We start from the raw sequence: 16,905 nt of genomic DNA on the forward strand, positions 1-16,905 counted from the left end.
AGTTTTGGGGATATTGTGGAAACAGAGGAAAACGTGTAGTGAGCTGAATGCTCAGCATTTAAATTTAGTTTGAGGTCTTTCGCTTTCTTTAGATATTAATATCCAAGAAATTGGAAATAAGGTTTTCGAACAATTACAACGTTATAGGGGACTCAGTGGGTTAGAAATAGACACATTAGTCGTATAACAAAGCATTTGGCCAGACTGCGCGCTAACAAAGCTAACAGATCCTTATACTTAGAAGAGCCACACAAAGGAAATGCGGTCGTTTGGAGTGAAAACATAAACGTCAAGAAGAGTTATGTAAATGGTCGAGGAATATTGTTATCTCCAAATTATTAACAAAATGGACAACATTAGTTGTTTAACATTGGTTTTGAAGTGGAGAATGTTTTAAGAGAATCACTCAAGGTTTGATAAGCTATTCTGGATCCGTCAGCCTTACTGGTGCTATTTTGCCGATTTTTATCATTCAAAAGCACTGATAGGACTTAAAAAAAAAATAACAACGACATTAACACGGTTTTCATGTGCACTAGTGTTATGTTAGGAATAAAGCTGCCCTTGTGGCGTCTTTTCGTAGAAGTGTCCAAAGACTCAAATTCGTGTAGTGAACTGCGAGCTAACAGACGTTCAGTGAAGCGGTAACAGGCTAAAGTATTTAGAAAGCAGATTGCGGCCCCTTTCTGCGACTGTTCCTTTTGTCATAAAGGTATTTATATAAATACAGATAAGTAGATGGCCATTGTGCCAGCGTCTTTTTAACTAGACACTTGTGAGCTAAGGAGAGTTTAGTTGGCATTTGGCGAGGAGGCTAATTAGTTAGCAAAACTAAAGCTAACGTCATAGCTATACATTATTAGCGCTACAAGGTAATAGTGACAGGACCGGAAGCTGTCCTGGTAAAATTGATTACAATCTAATTATGGCAGCCCCTACAAACGAGGCCTTGTTTTTGATAAAGGATGTGAAGCCTGGGTCGAAAAACTTGAATATTGTATTCATCGTTCTGGAGATAGGTGAGTAGTTCTGGCAGGCTAAAGCAGCCTCTTCCTTACATCAACTCGTGTTCTTTATCTTAAAGGGACCGGCGGCAGCATTAACGTACTAAGTGAAATTCATTTAAGAGTGGGTCATCTGAACTTTGTGTAGCACTACCTGTGATATTTACATGTATTTATTCCACATCACCCCTGTTAGCCATTTGAACATGGTTAATCTTAACTACACCCTTTTTTGTGTGTTATCAGGACGAGTTACTAAAACGAAAGATGGCCACGAGGTGCGCTCTTGCAAAGTGGCAGACAAGAGCGGGAGCATAGCAATCTCTGTTTGGGATGAACTCGGTAGTCTCATTCAGCCAGGAGACATCATCAAGCTCACCAGAGGGTAAGACGTTCTCCTTGTGCTTGCAACCTAATGTCAAGACCAGTACTTGCTCAGTTGATTTTGATATAACAGCAATGATTGCATCTGTATTTGCACAAGATTTTATCTATTTTTTTTTCTAGCTATGCCTCTATATGGAAAGGCTGCCTGACCCTATACACTGGAAGAGGGGGAGATCTCCAGAAGATTGGAGAGTAAGTGAGCAGTCACAAATGTATTTCTCTGCATGAGCATCATATTCACATATCACTGCACATTGTGAAGTGAAAAAATGTCTGAAGACCCATTGCAGTGTATTCCTATGATTCTCTTTAAATGTGTTGCAATGAAAGAAAAAAAACTATCTGAAAACCTTATGTGAAATTCTTACTGTTAAGATATCTCTTACAATTACTTGTATACTAATCAGGAGCCTCTTGTATGTAATGAAATGTCTTTTTGGGATGTAGTTAAATCTGACTGTTAACCAAAAATATCAAACCAGAATCAGAATACTTTATTACTTGGGTGCATGATGACCACTGAGATAGTGTCTAAAACGATAGAATAAAAACATAAAATCTATACAAAAATAAATATGAAGTCTGTACAAAATAAAATCCATACAGAATATAATCCAGATGTTTAAATGAGAACGTAAAATCTGTTTTGTTGCCCCCAGGTTTTGCATGGTGTACTCGGAAGTGCCCAACTTCAGCGAGCCAAACCCAGAGCTGCAAGCCCAAGCAAACCAACAGAACAAGTCTGTGAGTAGCCATCAACCTATTTGCTGGGCACAGATGTTGTCTCCCACACAGCTGGAAATCACGCCAAGACAAAATTGTAGTAAATTACAAGAATTTGCTTGTTTTTTATAGAGGTTATTTGGTGTTTAACATAAGCAGTGCAGCTGTTATAAAATATTACTCATTCAAGTTTTGCCATTCTGCAGCCATCTTTAAAATGTTGTAGGGTTATTCTAACAAGACCAGGCTATTTTAATACTGTAGGTTTTAAATGGAAAAAAAAAATCAGTTAATGTTAATAACTGCATAACTGCTGGTGGTTCTGTTCAGGATTGTTTAAGCAGTAGATCACTGTTTTACTTTTCTTTATGGTGTGTCTGAAATATTCTCTAAACAGGGTAAACCTGACCAGAACCAGAGAGGAAACTCGCCACCTAACCAGAATTCAGGTACTCCTGCCCCACCAGGTCAGTGTCTTCTTCTAAGTTCAAACATTGCCAGTAATGGTTAATTTTTTTTCCCCTGTGTGGATTTTCTTAACTCTTAAGAGATGGTGATCTAACAGAAAAAATTATTTATTTATATCCCAAACTTTGACATTACAGTAAGAAAAATTTAGAGTTCTTGGTATAATTTTAGATCCGTTGCTAAAAAGTTAAAGGACATATTTTTTTTAAACTGATTTAGTTGTGTAAAGTGCATCTCTGTAACGAACTGTAAGCCTTTGCAGTGGGACAGTGAGTCTGTAACAGCACAGAAGACCCGGAAGCAGCTGGACTGATTTCAACCAGCTGTGCTCAACAAACCTCTTGTGGGGAAAAAAATGTCTCATGAACAATGGAACGCCTCACGTTGTCCAGTTTTTCTGTGAGGACTTATTTGTGTTTCTCAAATCCACAGGTAACGGTGCCATGCCGCCCTTTGCCAACAACCCACCACCCGGCACACCCCGGGACTCAACATTTGGGAACGTCGGGCGACCAAATGGCCGGTCTCCTGGCAATGGTGCCCCTCCGGTTAATGCTGCCGGACCCCCTGCAGCCACAAAGACCTCAGTTACCATTAGCAATGGCAGGGACCCACGACGTGCCAAAAGATGAAACTAGGTTGGTGGGGAGAAAGTGACAACAATAATGGGAGCTCCTCTCGTTTTTCCTGCTCCTGATTTGTACCTTCTGCCCCCTTCTCCACCACAGCCTCTATCGGCTCTCACAGTAATGAAGTTTTATTAAGGACAACCTGAATAACTTTTATACAGGCTAATATAGTTGGGTGTTTTCATTGCTTGCATAGTGCAAGTCGTGCGCTCTGTTAGAGTTCTGTAGTCATGATCTACCACTTCTCCTATCAGAACCTCTACAGTTGAGGCTGGTGGTTGAGTGGTTAGCTTCTCAGTCTACACTCTTGTCCTCTAAATCTCTTTGCAAACTGTCTGTTCTCTGCCAGTGTTATCTCCCCTCCACACCAGCCCAGCTCCCTCCCCTCCTTTCAATCTACACACCCTACTTGAACACTTGATGCACTTTCTATTAAATTATGTTGAAGCTTGGTCGTCATTTATATCAGAAACGTTTTTTTCTTTTTTTTTTTTTTTTTGTTAAATAAGCCTTAAGTGAAAATGCGATCTTGGACTGTGACATGATCAAGTAAAATTCTTCAAAGGGTCTTCCCTGTCTTAACCAAACTGTATCCGAAGTGACTTTGTTAAAGCAGAAGGTGTTAGTTGTGGATTTTTAATGATGGGTATGTAGACTGATCATTCATAGGTTTTTTTTTTTTTTTGTTTTTGTTTTTTCTTTTGTTCTGTTTTTTCTCCCCTTTTGACAAAACATGTTTATCTTGTTTCCATCATCTGTAATTTTTTTTTCCATCAAGGTGGGACCACTTTAAAACGGTTCACCAAATAAATTTTAGAATAATCCTGCCATTTTTGGTTTTCTGCAGTCTGTTTGGGAACGTTGGCCATGTTGACTACACTAGCATATGTAATAATAAAAGAAGATCTTTATGTTCCACTGCCCACAATTTGTAAAATCTGTCAATCCGTCACGTTGACCTGGCTTCCATCTTTAAGCTCCATGTTGTTGGAAGCTGCATTCAGCTTCAGTGTGGCTCACCATCATGTTAGCTTAGCCCCATCTAGTGCCAGGAAGCTTGAACTACCTGCTGTGTTTGCTGTATTTCCCCCTTATGAAGCATGATGTGGTACAGCTGAAGAAGAAGTGGAAGAACTACTATTTCACGGTTTGGCTTCTCACTCAGGATGAAAACTGCTGTTTTTGTCCAGGACTGAAAGTGTTAAGTGAAGCAGGCTGTTGCATACAGCGAAACCACAGGTTTCCTCACATCCTTTGTTGCACCAAGCACCAGAACATCAGAGCCTGTTGCTGTTTATTTTTGTTTTTTGCTAATTTCCCAAATGTCAGAGGGGGAAGTAAATGAAGTTCCTTTTATTCCTTTAGTATTAAGAACTTCAACAGCTTTTATCACGGCAGCTACGTAGATACTTGCAGGTCGTCTCATGTGGCTGGACCCCATAAAACCTAATGCTTTTTAAGATGGAGAAAAAAACGGAACCCTTTAAGTCTTCATGTATTATAGAAATGGTTACAGATGCCTCTTTCAAACCTCCCTGATGTTACAACACACCCAGCACTGATAACTTACAAGTGTGAACCCTCAGTTTAAAATGAATACTGTCCATTTAGGCCCAAAGTTTTAGAAAAAAAAAGCTGCTAGGCAAGTCATCGACAGCATAAATAATGAGCTCTGATATTTCTAATGATGGCTGTAGGGTGGGCTTGAGAGCAGTTCCTTAAGAAGAAGAAGGCACCGTCTGTCACCTGTTGACCATAGACCACATAGTTTTAATTGAAAATCTTAAACTTAGCTTGTCAGATACACATAGAGGTAAGATAAGAAATAATCATTGGCTGTGGCTAAATTTAAATAATCCACCTTGACCGATCTGTTCCTGACTTAACCAACACAACACAATGTAAGCTACAACTCTGCCTTCTAGTTAATAAAACTGTTCAGTACACCATAGATAACTCAAAAGCTGGTGTTTATAGGTGCAGACACTTGATGAAAATGTACATGCCACAAGTTACAGCTTCTCTTATTCAACATAAAAATCACTTCATACAATATTATATTGATAAAGTTAAGTAAGTTTATTTTGAGCACATACAAAACCAAATGTACAGCCATGAAAATTCCAAATACAAAAAAGAAAAATGAAACAAAGATCATGCTCGAAAAGGGCGGGAAGAAGTAAAACTTAGTAAATCCCACCCCTTCTCCAAAGTTAAAATAATATTTTCCACTTCCTGTTAATTTTCCATCTGAGCTTTACAGTCTTACGTCATAGTACACATTTAAATTATTTCATATTGTTCAACCATTGCAAGTGTTTCATTTAGATATTTCATTTTAAACCAACACAAAAATACATATTTCAAAAAGAAGCTTCTTCATTCATATATTGTGTGAAAGTAATATCTTTAAACATTTTTTTAAATTGCTTTAAATCTGGAAATTGCTTGAGCTCCACATTCAACTTATTCCACCATTTTGCTCCACAAAGAGAAATACAAAAACCTCTCCTCCTTGTTTTCACCCTTTTGACCTTATAATTAAATTTCCCTCTCAAAAGATAACCCCCTTCCCTTTCTGTAAACAGTCCTTGAATATTTGCAGGTAGTAATTTGTCTTTAGCCTTAAATAAAATTTGTATAGTAGATTTTATAGTAGATATATACAGTATAGTAGATTAATAATGTCTTTAAATTTTAAAAATTTTGACTGCAAAAATAATGAATTGGTATGGTCCCTGTAACCTACCCCATGGATAATCCTTATGGCTTTCTTTTGGAGAACAAATAGTGGATGTATTATTGTTTTGTAATTATTACCCCAAACTTCTGCACGGTAATTAAAATATGGAAGAACTAATGAGCAATAAAGAGTATGTAGTGATTTATGATCTAGATTCTGTTTTGCTTTATTTAATACTGCTAAACTTCTTGAAACTTTACTGTGGATATGTCTAATGTGTTGTTTCCAACTAATTTGTTCATCTATTATCAACCCTAAAAATGTTATTTTCTTCACTCTTTCAATCTCTACCCCATCCATCATAATTTCATTCTGCAAATTTGTTTGATCATTTCCAAACACCATTATTTTGTTTTTCATCAAATGTAATCATTTATTTCTATCAAACCATAATTTCATTATGTTAATCTCCTTTATTAACAACTGGAGATCACTGCTCGAACAAAAAGCATTGGTATCATCTGCAAATAAGATGAACTTTAACACATTTGTTACCTTACACAAATCATTTATATAAAGAATAAACAATTTGGGGCCCAAGACTGACCCCTGTAGGACACCACAGGAAATGTGGTGTCCTTACTTTGGAGATTTTAATTTTATTAGGAAATATACCACACTGAAATGATAAATTACAGATATATGTGAGTGGTTTTGAGATTCCATTGATAACTTTCTTAACAACAGTAATATCAACATCATCACAATCTACAGAAGTTTTATTCTTACATTTTAGAACTGTTTCAATTACTTCTTTTTCATCCACTGCAGTGAGATACATAGAACTTAGTTTTCTATCAACCAGACAGGGATTACCCTGTCCAATTCTGGCCCAATACTTATAAAGAATTTTTAAAACTACCAGCCACATCATTCGTATTGTAGTTTTCTGTGTCATTTACAATAAAATATTTAGGGTAGCTTATCTGACTAGAAGATTTTTTTTTATCACTGTGTTCAGTTATTGTAATATTGATCATTTTTCTTTCTTTTCTTCAACAGTCTCATATTATATATTAAAACTGACTCTAAAAACATGTTTACGTAGTTCTACTAATGGAAATTAAAGCACAGCAAACTTCCTCACAACACATGAGAAGTGTGGCAGGAAATGTGATGCACTTGTGTGTCAACAAAAACACATGTCATGAGCTGGGAACTTCCTCTCAGCTGCAGTGGTCAAACTGTTGTCCCATCATATGCTGCCAAGTACAAAATAACAGAGATGTTAGAAAAATAGAGAATTAGATTATATGAACTACAGTACTTCTTACATATGCAGCATTTCCTTAAATTGTTTATATATATATATATCCATGTGTTGACATTGTAAACAAGTGGTTTCTCTTTCACTTTTTTGTTTACTGTGTGACACTAAATCTCATGACAGCAATGATTCAGATAATTGCCTGGATTTCTTAACAAGAAAGCACCGTTTAGGATTAATCAAATAATAACCAAATCAAATACTCTCACCGATGGATAAACACACATCAACCAATACTTAGTTAATAAACAAGAAAGAAAAAGAAGTGAGTAACATTTATCATTTTGGCACACGCGCACACTCACACACACACACATATATATATATATATAAATATGCTGCTTTGTTACACACAGAGTAGGCTATAATACACATCTGGACTTATCTGATAACACCTTGGTGTAGTTAAATGTGTCTAATTAGATCTGTTGATATATATATATATATATATATATATATTAAAATTATGATGGCAACACCACCCTCTTAATTTTTAAGCAAATCAAAACCTCAGTGTGTGATGCGACAGGAAAATTAGCTTGATGGGAGGAGTGTGGAGACATAGATTGTTAGTTCCTTGTCTCCTTGTGACATAAGACGTACCATCCGCTAAGAAGACAACACAATGACTGGTGAGTTTCTTTTTTTCTTTTCCTAGAATAAAAACTTGTGTTGACTGATTTATTTAATAAACACAGCAAAAAAAGCTGTGAAATATTTAGAAAGAAACACTACCCGGAATAATTTTTATTCAAATTATTAACTAAATAATTATTAATAATTATTATTGTCTCAAACTAAATTTACTTCTTTTTTTTTGCCCCTCAGATCCAAACTCATCTTCATTCATGCTTGACTTTGGCTCTGTTTACGAAGAACTCAACATTACTTATGGCCTTTATAATGACTCGGATTTCATACCAAATCGGGCCACGCAGCCCTGCAACAGCTTAATCCTACCAAAGGTTGTGATGCTGGCGGTCTGCTCATTCTACATCCTCATCTTCCTGCTGGCAATTCCCGGGAATCTGGTGGTGGGACTAGTGATAAGCTTGAGCAAGAAGTCGCTGCCTCCCTCTGACCTTTACCTTTTCAATCTGGCAGTTGCCGACATCCTGCTGGCTGTTACCCTCCCGTTCTGGGCCACCTCCGTTACACGAGGCTGGGTGTTTGGAGATGCTATATGCAAAATTGTCACTGTCCTCCAAGAGCTGAGCTTCTACTCAAGTATTCTGTTCTTGACTTGCATCAGTGTGGACCGTTACACTGTGATTGTGAGGGCAATGGAGACCCGCAAGGCTAATCGACAGCTGTTCAGCTGGGGAGTCTGCATTGCTGTTTGGGCTGTTGGAGCATTTCTGTCTCTGCCAGGGTTCTTTAGCTCTTCTTTTACTTCTCAAAACTCCAGTCAACTCGTGTGTGCTGAAAAATACAATCCAGACAGCGCTGATGATTGGCGGCTGGCCACCAGAATTCTTCGTCATGCTATGGGTTTTGTCATCCCCTTGGCCATCATGCTGCCATGTTACGGCATAACCATCCGGCGCCTCCTTCACATTCGTGGAGGGTTTCAGAAGCAACGAGCAATGAGAGTGATCATTTTTGTGGTTGTTGCCTTTCTTCTTTGCTGGACACCATATCACATCGCAGTGATGGCAGACACATTTTTCAGGGCAAAGATTGTACACTACGAGTGCCATGGCCGGATGGTAGTAGATCAGGCCATGCTCGCTACCCAGAGTTTGGGCCTGCTTCACAGCTGTGTAAACCCAATCGTGTACGCGTTTGTGGGAGAAAAATTCAGGAGGAGGCTGTTGCAGATAATGACAAAGATTGGCATTCTGGAGAGACCATCAGTTACAAGAAGCAGCAGGTCTTCACTGTCATCAGAAATAACATCTACATTTATGTAAAGTGACATTTGTTCAGTTAAACTGCTGTAGTTACTGCTTGATGTCAAGTGTTGGACTAATAGAGTAAGTCTTAATGCTTCTTAACATGGGTTGACTTCAGCCAATTACTTGTGTTTATTATTTGTAAATACTTTTCCACTTTTTTCCATAGTTTTTATCTTTCTTGACTTTAATCTGTATGCATATAAAAAAAAGGCTTTTTAAAAGTTAAGCTATACATATTTTGTTTATCCCCTTTTTTTTGTCATGAGTAGCTGTTAAAGTCCTCTGTCTTTTGGAAACTGAAAATCACAAATATCAAAATTCAGTGTCAACTGTGAAAATACTTCATAACAAAAACTGCTACAACTCTGCTAATAAAAACCATTAGATGTAGATGAAAATTATGGGTGAAACAGTGACTTACAATTCAGTGTTAGATGGTGCAATATATGGGCTGTGAGCTTTTTTTTTTTGTAGTATAAAATATCAAATGACTGTGTAGGATTCAAATATAATTTTTTTTTTAGTTTTGTATTTTTGTAAAATTTTAAGCCTTGTGTTTATGTTTTCCTGCCTAAACATTTGCATTGACTGTGTAATAGAAATCATGATTAAAATTTAGAAAAATCAATTCTCTTCTCATTTTATGGTCACACAACAACCACTGTCACTTGATAGTCCCGCTGATAAAAAGTCATGCTTTGTTGAGAAAATGGTCACAACCTCGCAGTCACTTTTGCACAAAAACACAAAAAACAGAAGTTGTGACCATAGAAGTAATCTTACAGCACAGGTCAAAAGGCAACTTTTTTCTCCATCTTGATTACAAAATGATCTATGCAGTAGAAGAAACATATTTAGTCTATAACCACTTAATATAAATCTATTTAATAGAATTTCTAAAAGCATTACAATTTTGACTGAATTAATAGAGTTCCTGTGTAACATGGAGATTGAATAATTTGTCATTTAATAATCAATGAATATTCCAAAACATGAAAGTAATTCCTCTTTATTTTTGTGGATGTCCACTGTGTTGTATATATATTTTTTAAATAAAATGTTTTTTTTTTATTGTGCTTCATTTATTTATTTATTTTGTCTCATGGAGGTTTCTGTTTGACAGGACAAATTTCCTTTCCTACTGAATCACAACCTTAATCTAGGTGGCAACCCTCTGACAACATTATGCAACCCGGTTTCCTGGTTTCAGACCAGTTAATAGAAAAATGACTCACATGGGTTTGTTTCTCTCTTTTTTGTGGCTTTTCTAAACAGATCATTTTCAGATTTGCTTAATTACTGAAGGCGAGCAGATCTACAGTAAGATGACTTATGGTCTGTTTGCTCCAATATGGCTTTCAAGACTTTATGTAACTAGTTTAAAAAAAAAAAGGACTTTTCTGGCAAATGGGCTAAGCAAGTACATGTCCAGCATAGACATTACAATTATAAACTGGTTCCTTGTTACAATTAGAGAAATTTTTAAAGGCCATCACAGTTATCATTTACAGTTTGTGACATCACACCAGGTTTCCCTGTAAATCATAAAATATACTGATAATATTTTCTTTCTTGTGATATTTGCACACAAGTAGAAGGCCAACATCCGCCTCTGCGTATGACTTGCAAATTAAATGTCTATCCTGTACCAGCCACCCCCGAAGTGCCAAGTGTTGCACCATGTTCTACTGACCTCAGGTTGGCTAAAAAAATGACGAGGGGGCGGGAGCCTCACAGTGAGTGGGCAGACGGACCATGCAGCTGTCATTGTGCGGCTTGCTAGGCTCTGACTGTCATTTTCCCCTCCAGACTGACTGGGAGAGATAGGGGGAGATCATGAGTGGGGTGCTTTAACTCATGGGACAAGGAAGGGGTGGGGGTCACTGTGTAACTTGCTGGGTAGGACTTGATTCTTGCATTTAACCGGAAGCCAACCTAGAAGAAATCTTAAGGAGACAGAGAGAAAAAAAAGGAAAATCACTGATAACGTGCACAGTTTATCAGTTTTTTTTTTTTTTTGTTTGTTTTTTTTTTCCTTTTGCTTTTGGGAAGAAGTTCCACACTCCTGGGAAAAGGTTACAAAAGAACTAGGAGTCAAAGGACATCAGGAAAATAAGTTGGAGAAGTAAGGCCATCACTTCCAAGAGACAAGTCAACGGAGCTGCTGTTAATGGAACATGATCTGATGGGTCTTGCCCTAAAAATACCGCTGTGCGGGAGAGTGGAAGCTATCTCTAACTGCTTGATTACCAGGTGATCAACAATTTCTTTTTCTTCTTCAGACAAGTAAGGTCAGATAGCAGAAATTTAGGGAGACTGAAAAGCTGCTGATATGCTTTAAAGAATTGTATTTCTCTCTGGTAAAATAAAAAGTTATAATTATAACTGATTTATTTGTAAGGCCTGCTCATAGACTCTAATGCCCTGACCACCATTTGGTTTAACAAACTCAAGAGGGCTCCTTTAGTGTTCCAGTCCTACAGTCCAGGTAGACAGATACAGAATCCTTTGGAGGGCCTACCAAGTCAGTTCAACCATGAGGAAAGCTGATGTGCAAATGACCCTAAAAAAGGGGGCAGATGAAGCAGCAGCACCCCCGAGTCCCATCATCCCTCCAAAACGGTCCAAAGCAAGTCCGGAGCAAGTTATGCCTGGTCATCCCACGCCTGCTCCACCGGTTTTCATTCGCAAAATGAGGAATGCTGCTGTGGGAACAGGCTGTGATATCCGCCTCAAGGTGACTGTGACTGGAGACCCTCAGCCATCCCTGTACTGGTACCACAATGATGATCTCCTCAACATGGAGAACCAAGAGTATGGTGGTCTTTGGATAAGAGACTGCAAACCCAGTGATGCTGGTCTCTACACCTGCATTGCCAATAATCACCTGGGAGAGGCTCGGACTAGCGCTGTACTGGCTGTCTTGGATCTGGGTGAAGGTAATGTCAGAAAACACATTAAAAGTTTACTGATGGAAAGATTTGATCTTTTCTGGAATGAGTTTTATCATTTTTTATTAGGTTATATAGATGTCTGTGACTACTTTCACCATCCATCAATCTATTTATTCTATTCTATTCTAAAACTGTTTTCTGAACCAAAATAACTGCTGGAAGAAGTTTAAGGGGCAAAACCTCCAGTTTCCCCATCAGTCTCTTTGAGGATAAATATTTATCCATCAGTCTATTCAGTCTTTATATGCTGATTAAAATGCCACAACATACAAACAATGATAATCATTACAAACACTTTTGAATGAAATTCTACCCAGTCATCGATAGGCCAATTTCCTTAGAGGCAACAACTATAATGAAAAGCTGGCTTTCATCAAATCTCCCATATCCAAATAAAATAATAATCTTGGTTAATAACTGGGCAAGGACGGGATCTGCTAAATTTGTTGTACCATCTCACCAATTGTCATATTATTTCTTTATGTGATCAAGGTGTCTTTTGTAATTTTATGACAATCATGACTTGTACCTACATTTTTGGAGAAAAAAATTATCACAATAATCAAGTTTTTTATGTGTTTGTCCTAAATTTCCCTATATTTTAAAGGAAAATAGAAAAAAAAAAAAAACATAAAGCGCATTGAATCATCTTTATTATCCCCAAGCAGTTATTCAAGCTCATGCTTATAAACAACTAATATGTGCAAATACAGTTTATCTTCAAACCTCAGTTCAAATACCATCATTTGCTTTATTAAATAAAGTGAAGAAGTATTAAAATTATCAAGTAAGATTTAATATTTTTGAAATGTACCACTCCTGGAAATTAGCCTATAGTGGAAAGGTCTGACTTTCACCATGAACACTAGAAATAAATCATCCTTTAAACATTGCATTTAGCCACAGTGAATCCCTGAGAGCGTGTTTCCTCTGATTCCTCAATGTCTAACCAAGGATGCTCAGAAGGCCAATGTGGCACTTATTCAGATCAACAAAATCTCTTTTTATGCCTCACATCATCTACAGTACAGTACACAACAAGAAACCACAGTGTATTAAATTTCTTCTCCTACGTATATATCCACCACGATCCACCACATTTACACAATAAAATGAATAAGTTCAATGAACTATGCTTATTTATCTAATTTGCATAAGTTTTTTTTTTAAATAAGAATGATCTTTTCTTATAAAATCATGTTAGTTTAGGCCTAAAAAACTCTAATAGATCCTTAACCTTCGCCATCGTACATTATATTACATTAGTAATGCTGCTTCTGGTTTGTAGAGTTTTGCCATTATGTCAACACCTCATTAATGTGTTGCATGTATCACGTCAGAGAAGCCTTCATATGTAGAAATACACAACAATGAAGAAGTGCATTTAAAGGGCTGTTTCACCACAGCCGTGTGATACAATACAGCTGCTTCCACACTACAAAAACACTGGTTTCTTGTGAGCCTCATTACTGAGTAAGGATTATCCTAGTCCTGTACTGGTGGAGGTTTTAATGTTGGGAAGTTTTCTTTTGCTCCAGTTTAATCTTTGATTGGATTGAGTTCCCTGCTGCTTTTCCATGCACACAGTCTCCAGCTGTCCCATCACTCAATGATGCCGCCTGAACCCTTTCTCTCTCCTCGTCTTTGAAAATGTCTCCCTGTCCCGCCCCCCTTGTCCACAAACTCTCCCTAGTTATTTATACAGTGGAATGTGCCTGGCCTTAGATTTTTCTGATGTTAGCAGGCCAGTGTCTCTCCTGTTACACAGCAAGACATCACTGCTAATTTTAGCCAAGCCCTGAATGACTTACCGTCCCTCTCTCTCTCACTGCTTATCAGGAAAAGGGCCAAGTTTGAATCGGTTAAATACACAAATGTATAATTGTCATCGCAATTTGTTGCACAATGCCAAGCATCTTCATCGGAGGCAAAGACTTTCACTCAGTACAGTCTCTTTCTGCTTTTCAATTCTGCATTTAATTGTATAGGCTGAAAAAATAGGTTAATTGGAGCTTTCTCACAGGTAGAAACATTTGGGCCAATAAAAAATGCAAAAATGGAAAGAGTCTAACGTTCCAGAGTTCATTGGCCTTTCCTATCCCTTCGGGCCTACATTGGTATTATTTTATCTATAAATCCATTCTTGGTCTACTTCCCTCTTACCTTTGTGATTATATTTAATTTAAATTGAGCAACCACTGTCTGCGCTCTAATGATTTTCTTTTACTGACAGTCCCCAAAGCTGGCACTGAACTTGGCAAAAAGGCTTTTAAATTCTCTGCCCCTGCAGTCTGGAACAGCTTGCAAACTGACTTAAAACTGCAGGAGCTGATCTCAGAGCTTTTAAAATGTCTTAAAGTGCTGGGAAGCTGACTCCTCCTGCAGCTGATTGTCCAGCTAACTTTGCTTTTTTGTGTTCTATAGCATTTCTTAGTTTTATATTTTATTTGTTTTAAACTGTATGTTTTATGTTGTTGTTTTTTTTATTGGTTGTTTTAATTATTATCGTCTATAATGGAATTTAGACTGCTGCTGTCTTAGCAAAGGCTCCCTTGTAAAAAGAGATTTATAATCTCAATGGGACTTCCCTGGTAAATAAAGGTTAAATTAAATAAAAGTAACACTCTTGGGAGTTAAGTAATAACATTTTCTTTAATTAAATTATGCCAATAAATGACACTGATGCATATTGTTGTTTGACTCAATCAGCTTGTAGCCAATAACAATTATTTTCATGCTAAGTGTACACACAAGTTTGGCTTAGCATCATCTTTTGACTCCATGTGGTAAACCTGTAAATGCAAAATGAACATGAAGATGCTAAAATGGGCAGAAACAGAGGGGAACAGCAGAATGACTAACTGTGATTGGATGTAGAAAGTTGCATGTCTAATCATCCTGTTTGACATGGCCTATATTTGGAGCGTTCTATGTAACCACCAATGGCCCCAGTCCAGTGTGTTTGGATAGGTCCCTCACCACGTTGTCCTCCTCCTGGAGCATGACAGTGAGTGAACAGGTGGAACCAGAGTGGAAATCCCCTACACCGCCATCATGCTTTAATAACAAGACCAACAAAGAGTTCATGATGTTTGAAAGAATTTTTAGATTCTTTAGGATTACCCAGAGTTGCAGTAGATGTTTAATACTTATATTACACCAAGAATTATAGCTCTCTAATAAAAGAGAAAAGGGCAAGTACACCTGCTTAGAAATTTATTCCAGGTTTTAAACTGTTAAGGTCACTCAGAGCCCTGCAGTGCAGAAGGTTCTACTTTTACTCAGTAAAAGTAACTGTCTTGTTAGAGACAGGCAAACTGAAATAAGGCACTGAGGAGCAAGCCTCTGGCTCTTCATTAAAAGAAAAAAAATTCTCTGCATTAGGACTTGATTATTTCAGGCCTACCTTGTAAAGCTGATTGCACACACTGTTTTTACAGGAACTTCCAAATCTGAGATAAAAACTTTTTAAAATGACAGAGCTTGTGGAATTGGATGATAATTTTTAGCAGACTTAGCATCTACTTTCATTTTACGCAGTGACACTGATCAGCTAATGACCAGTTTTAACAAGTTTCCATCAACATGCTCACCATTTTAGCATAAAAAAACTATTCAATTTTCATACAACACCTGGAAAGACAAGTAAATATACAAGTGTGCATTGATTAGGTCTCACAAAAGCCATTTTTACACCTGTTTAAATGTGTGGAAGTGTTAAATTAGTGTTCATTCCTATGTCAAATGATATCGACATTACTTTTACTGTTTTCCGCAATACTAGACCCAAATATAGCTCTGTAGAGGAACATGGTGAAACAAGAACTAATCAAAGTGTCACAAATTGAGGAATGTGTCACATTTCAAAAGTGAAAAAGCTCGGAATTGTTGCCAAAGGAGGTGGAAGATGACATGGCACATGACTCTTCTGAACGAGCCAAGGTTTCTTAATTTGGCTCTGATGTCATTTTTTTTTTGCTTTCAGTTGCTGTTTTCTATCACCTTTACATACTATTTAGTCTCTGTTTCAAACATCATAAAATATTTGGTTAAGCTTTGGTATTAAAAATGAGCTGGTTTAGGTAAAGCATTTAAAATGAGGTGGTTAAAACAGACTGTATGTGCTCCTGATGGTGCTCTGCTTTGTCACAGGATGTTTTCTGTTAAGTTTCTTTACAGGTGAGGCAGCTGGTTTTCTGTGCTGGTTTTGGTTGTACTGTTGTTGCCTTTCTTTTCTATGTTTTGTATCTTTGTCTTTTTTTTCTTCTCTTTGCTCTCTCCATTTGTCTTCTGTTCACTCTCCCCCTCCTTTTGCTGTGAGACTGGGATAGTGCAACATGTGACTCAAGTTTCAGTTTTCAGTAATTCAGAGGACTTGTTTTTCTGACATGGGAAGATTTCAGTTTGTTGTGATACACAAAAACATAATTTCAAGTTGAAGTTAAGGTTCAAGTTCATATATATATATATACATAAAAGCATGCACATGAAATGTTGTTGCCAGGGAGACAATAATGCTCTCTCAGTGATCTGTAATTACAAAATCAACAAACCATTTAAATAAGATCAGTTAGTGTTTTGAAAATATGGCAATTTCTGTTGATATTTGGCTATTTCAGAAGCTCAAAGTGGTATTTATTAATTTATTTAGAAGTGAGATTGTATGAAGTACTCATTTGTATTCAGTGTCTAACCTGCACTAGTGCTCTCAATTAGAAGATTTAAAAGGACTGAGCTAATAGCAACTCATATACACTGTGGCACTTTTGTGTTAAAGAGTATTTGTTAGTTCTTTTTACACTTTTTCTACAGAATAACATCCAGTTGCAACA

The 16,905-nt window shown here is 37.2% G+C and overlaps 3 protein-coding genes across 5 annotated transcripts in view; all 3 read left to right on the forward strand.

The window, feature by feature from the left end:
* Positions 1–12: 12 nt before the first annotated feature.
* nabp1a (nucleic acid binding protein 1a) lies at positions 13–13,247 on the forward strand. Of its 3 annotated transcripts, XR_006012204.1 has the most exons (7): positions 13–1,019; positions 1,251–1,389; positions 1,512–1,583; positions 2,051–2,135; positions 2,512–2,581; positions 3,015–3,710; positions 13,232–13,247. XR_006012204.1 is itself a non-coding variant. In XM_042001366.1 (6 exons), the coding sequence occupies exons 1-6, from the start codon at positions 926–928 to the stop codon at positions 3,212–3,214; spliced, it is 660 nt and encodes a 219-aa protein (XP_041857300.1). In that variant the 5' UTR covers positions 13–925; the 3' UTR covers positions 3,215–4,035. The 3 variants fall into 3 exon arrangements, 2 of the variants coding, with proteins under 2 accessions (XP_041857300.1, XP_041857301.1); XM_042001366.1 differs by lacking the exon at positions 13,232–13,247 and having other exon boundaries at positions 3,015–4,035; XM_042001367.1 differs by lacking the exon at positions 13,232–13,247 and having other exon boundaries at positions 2,512–2,563; positions 3,015–4,035.
* LOC121650071 (C-X-C chemokine receptor type 1-like) lies at positions 7,826–10,139 on the forward strand. Its single transcript, XM_042001361.1, has 2 exons — positions 7,826–7,853; positions 8,050–10,139. Exons 1-2 carry the CDS (start codon positions 7,847–7,849, stop codon positions 9,132–9,134), a joined length of 1,092 nt encoding a protein of 363 aa, XP_041857295.1. The 5' UTR covers positions 7,826–7,846; the 3' UTR covers positions 9,135–10,139.
* Positions 11,656–16,905, forward strand: part of spegb (striated muscle enriched protein kinase b) — a 40,610-nt gene continuing 35,360 nt past the window's right edge. The window contains exon 1 of the mRNA XM_042001357.1: positions 11,656–12,058. Within this exon, the coding sequence (XP_041857291.1) occupies positions 11,656–12,058 (403 nt within the window). The remainder of the gene's footprint in view (positions 12,059–16,905) is intronic.

The sequence above is a fragment of the Melanotaenia boesemani genome, chromosome 12 (assembly GCF_017639745.1).
Source record: "Melanotaenia boesemani isolate fMelBoe1 chromosome 12, fMelBoe1.pri, whole genome shotgun sequence".
Lineage (NCBI taxonomy): Eukaryota > Metazoa > Chordata > Actinopteri > Atheriniformes > Melanotaeniidae > Melanotaenia > Melanotaenia boesemani.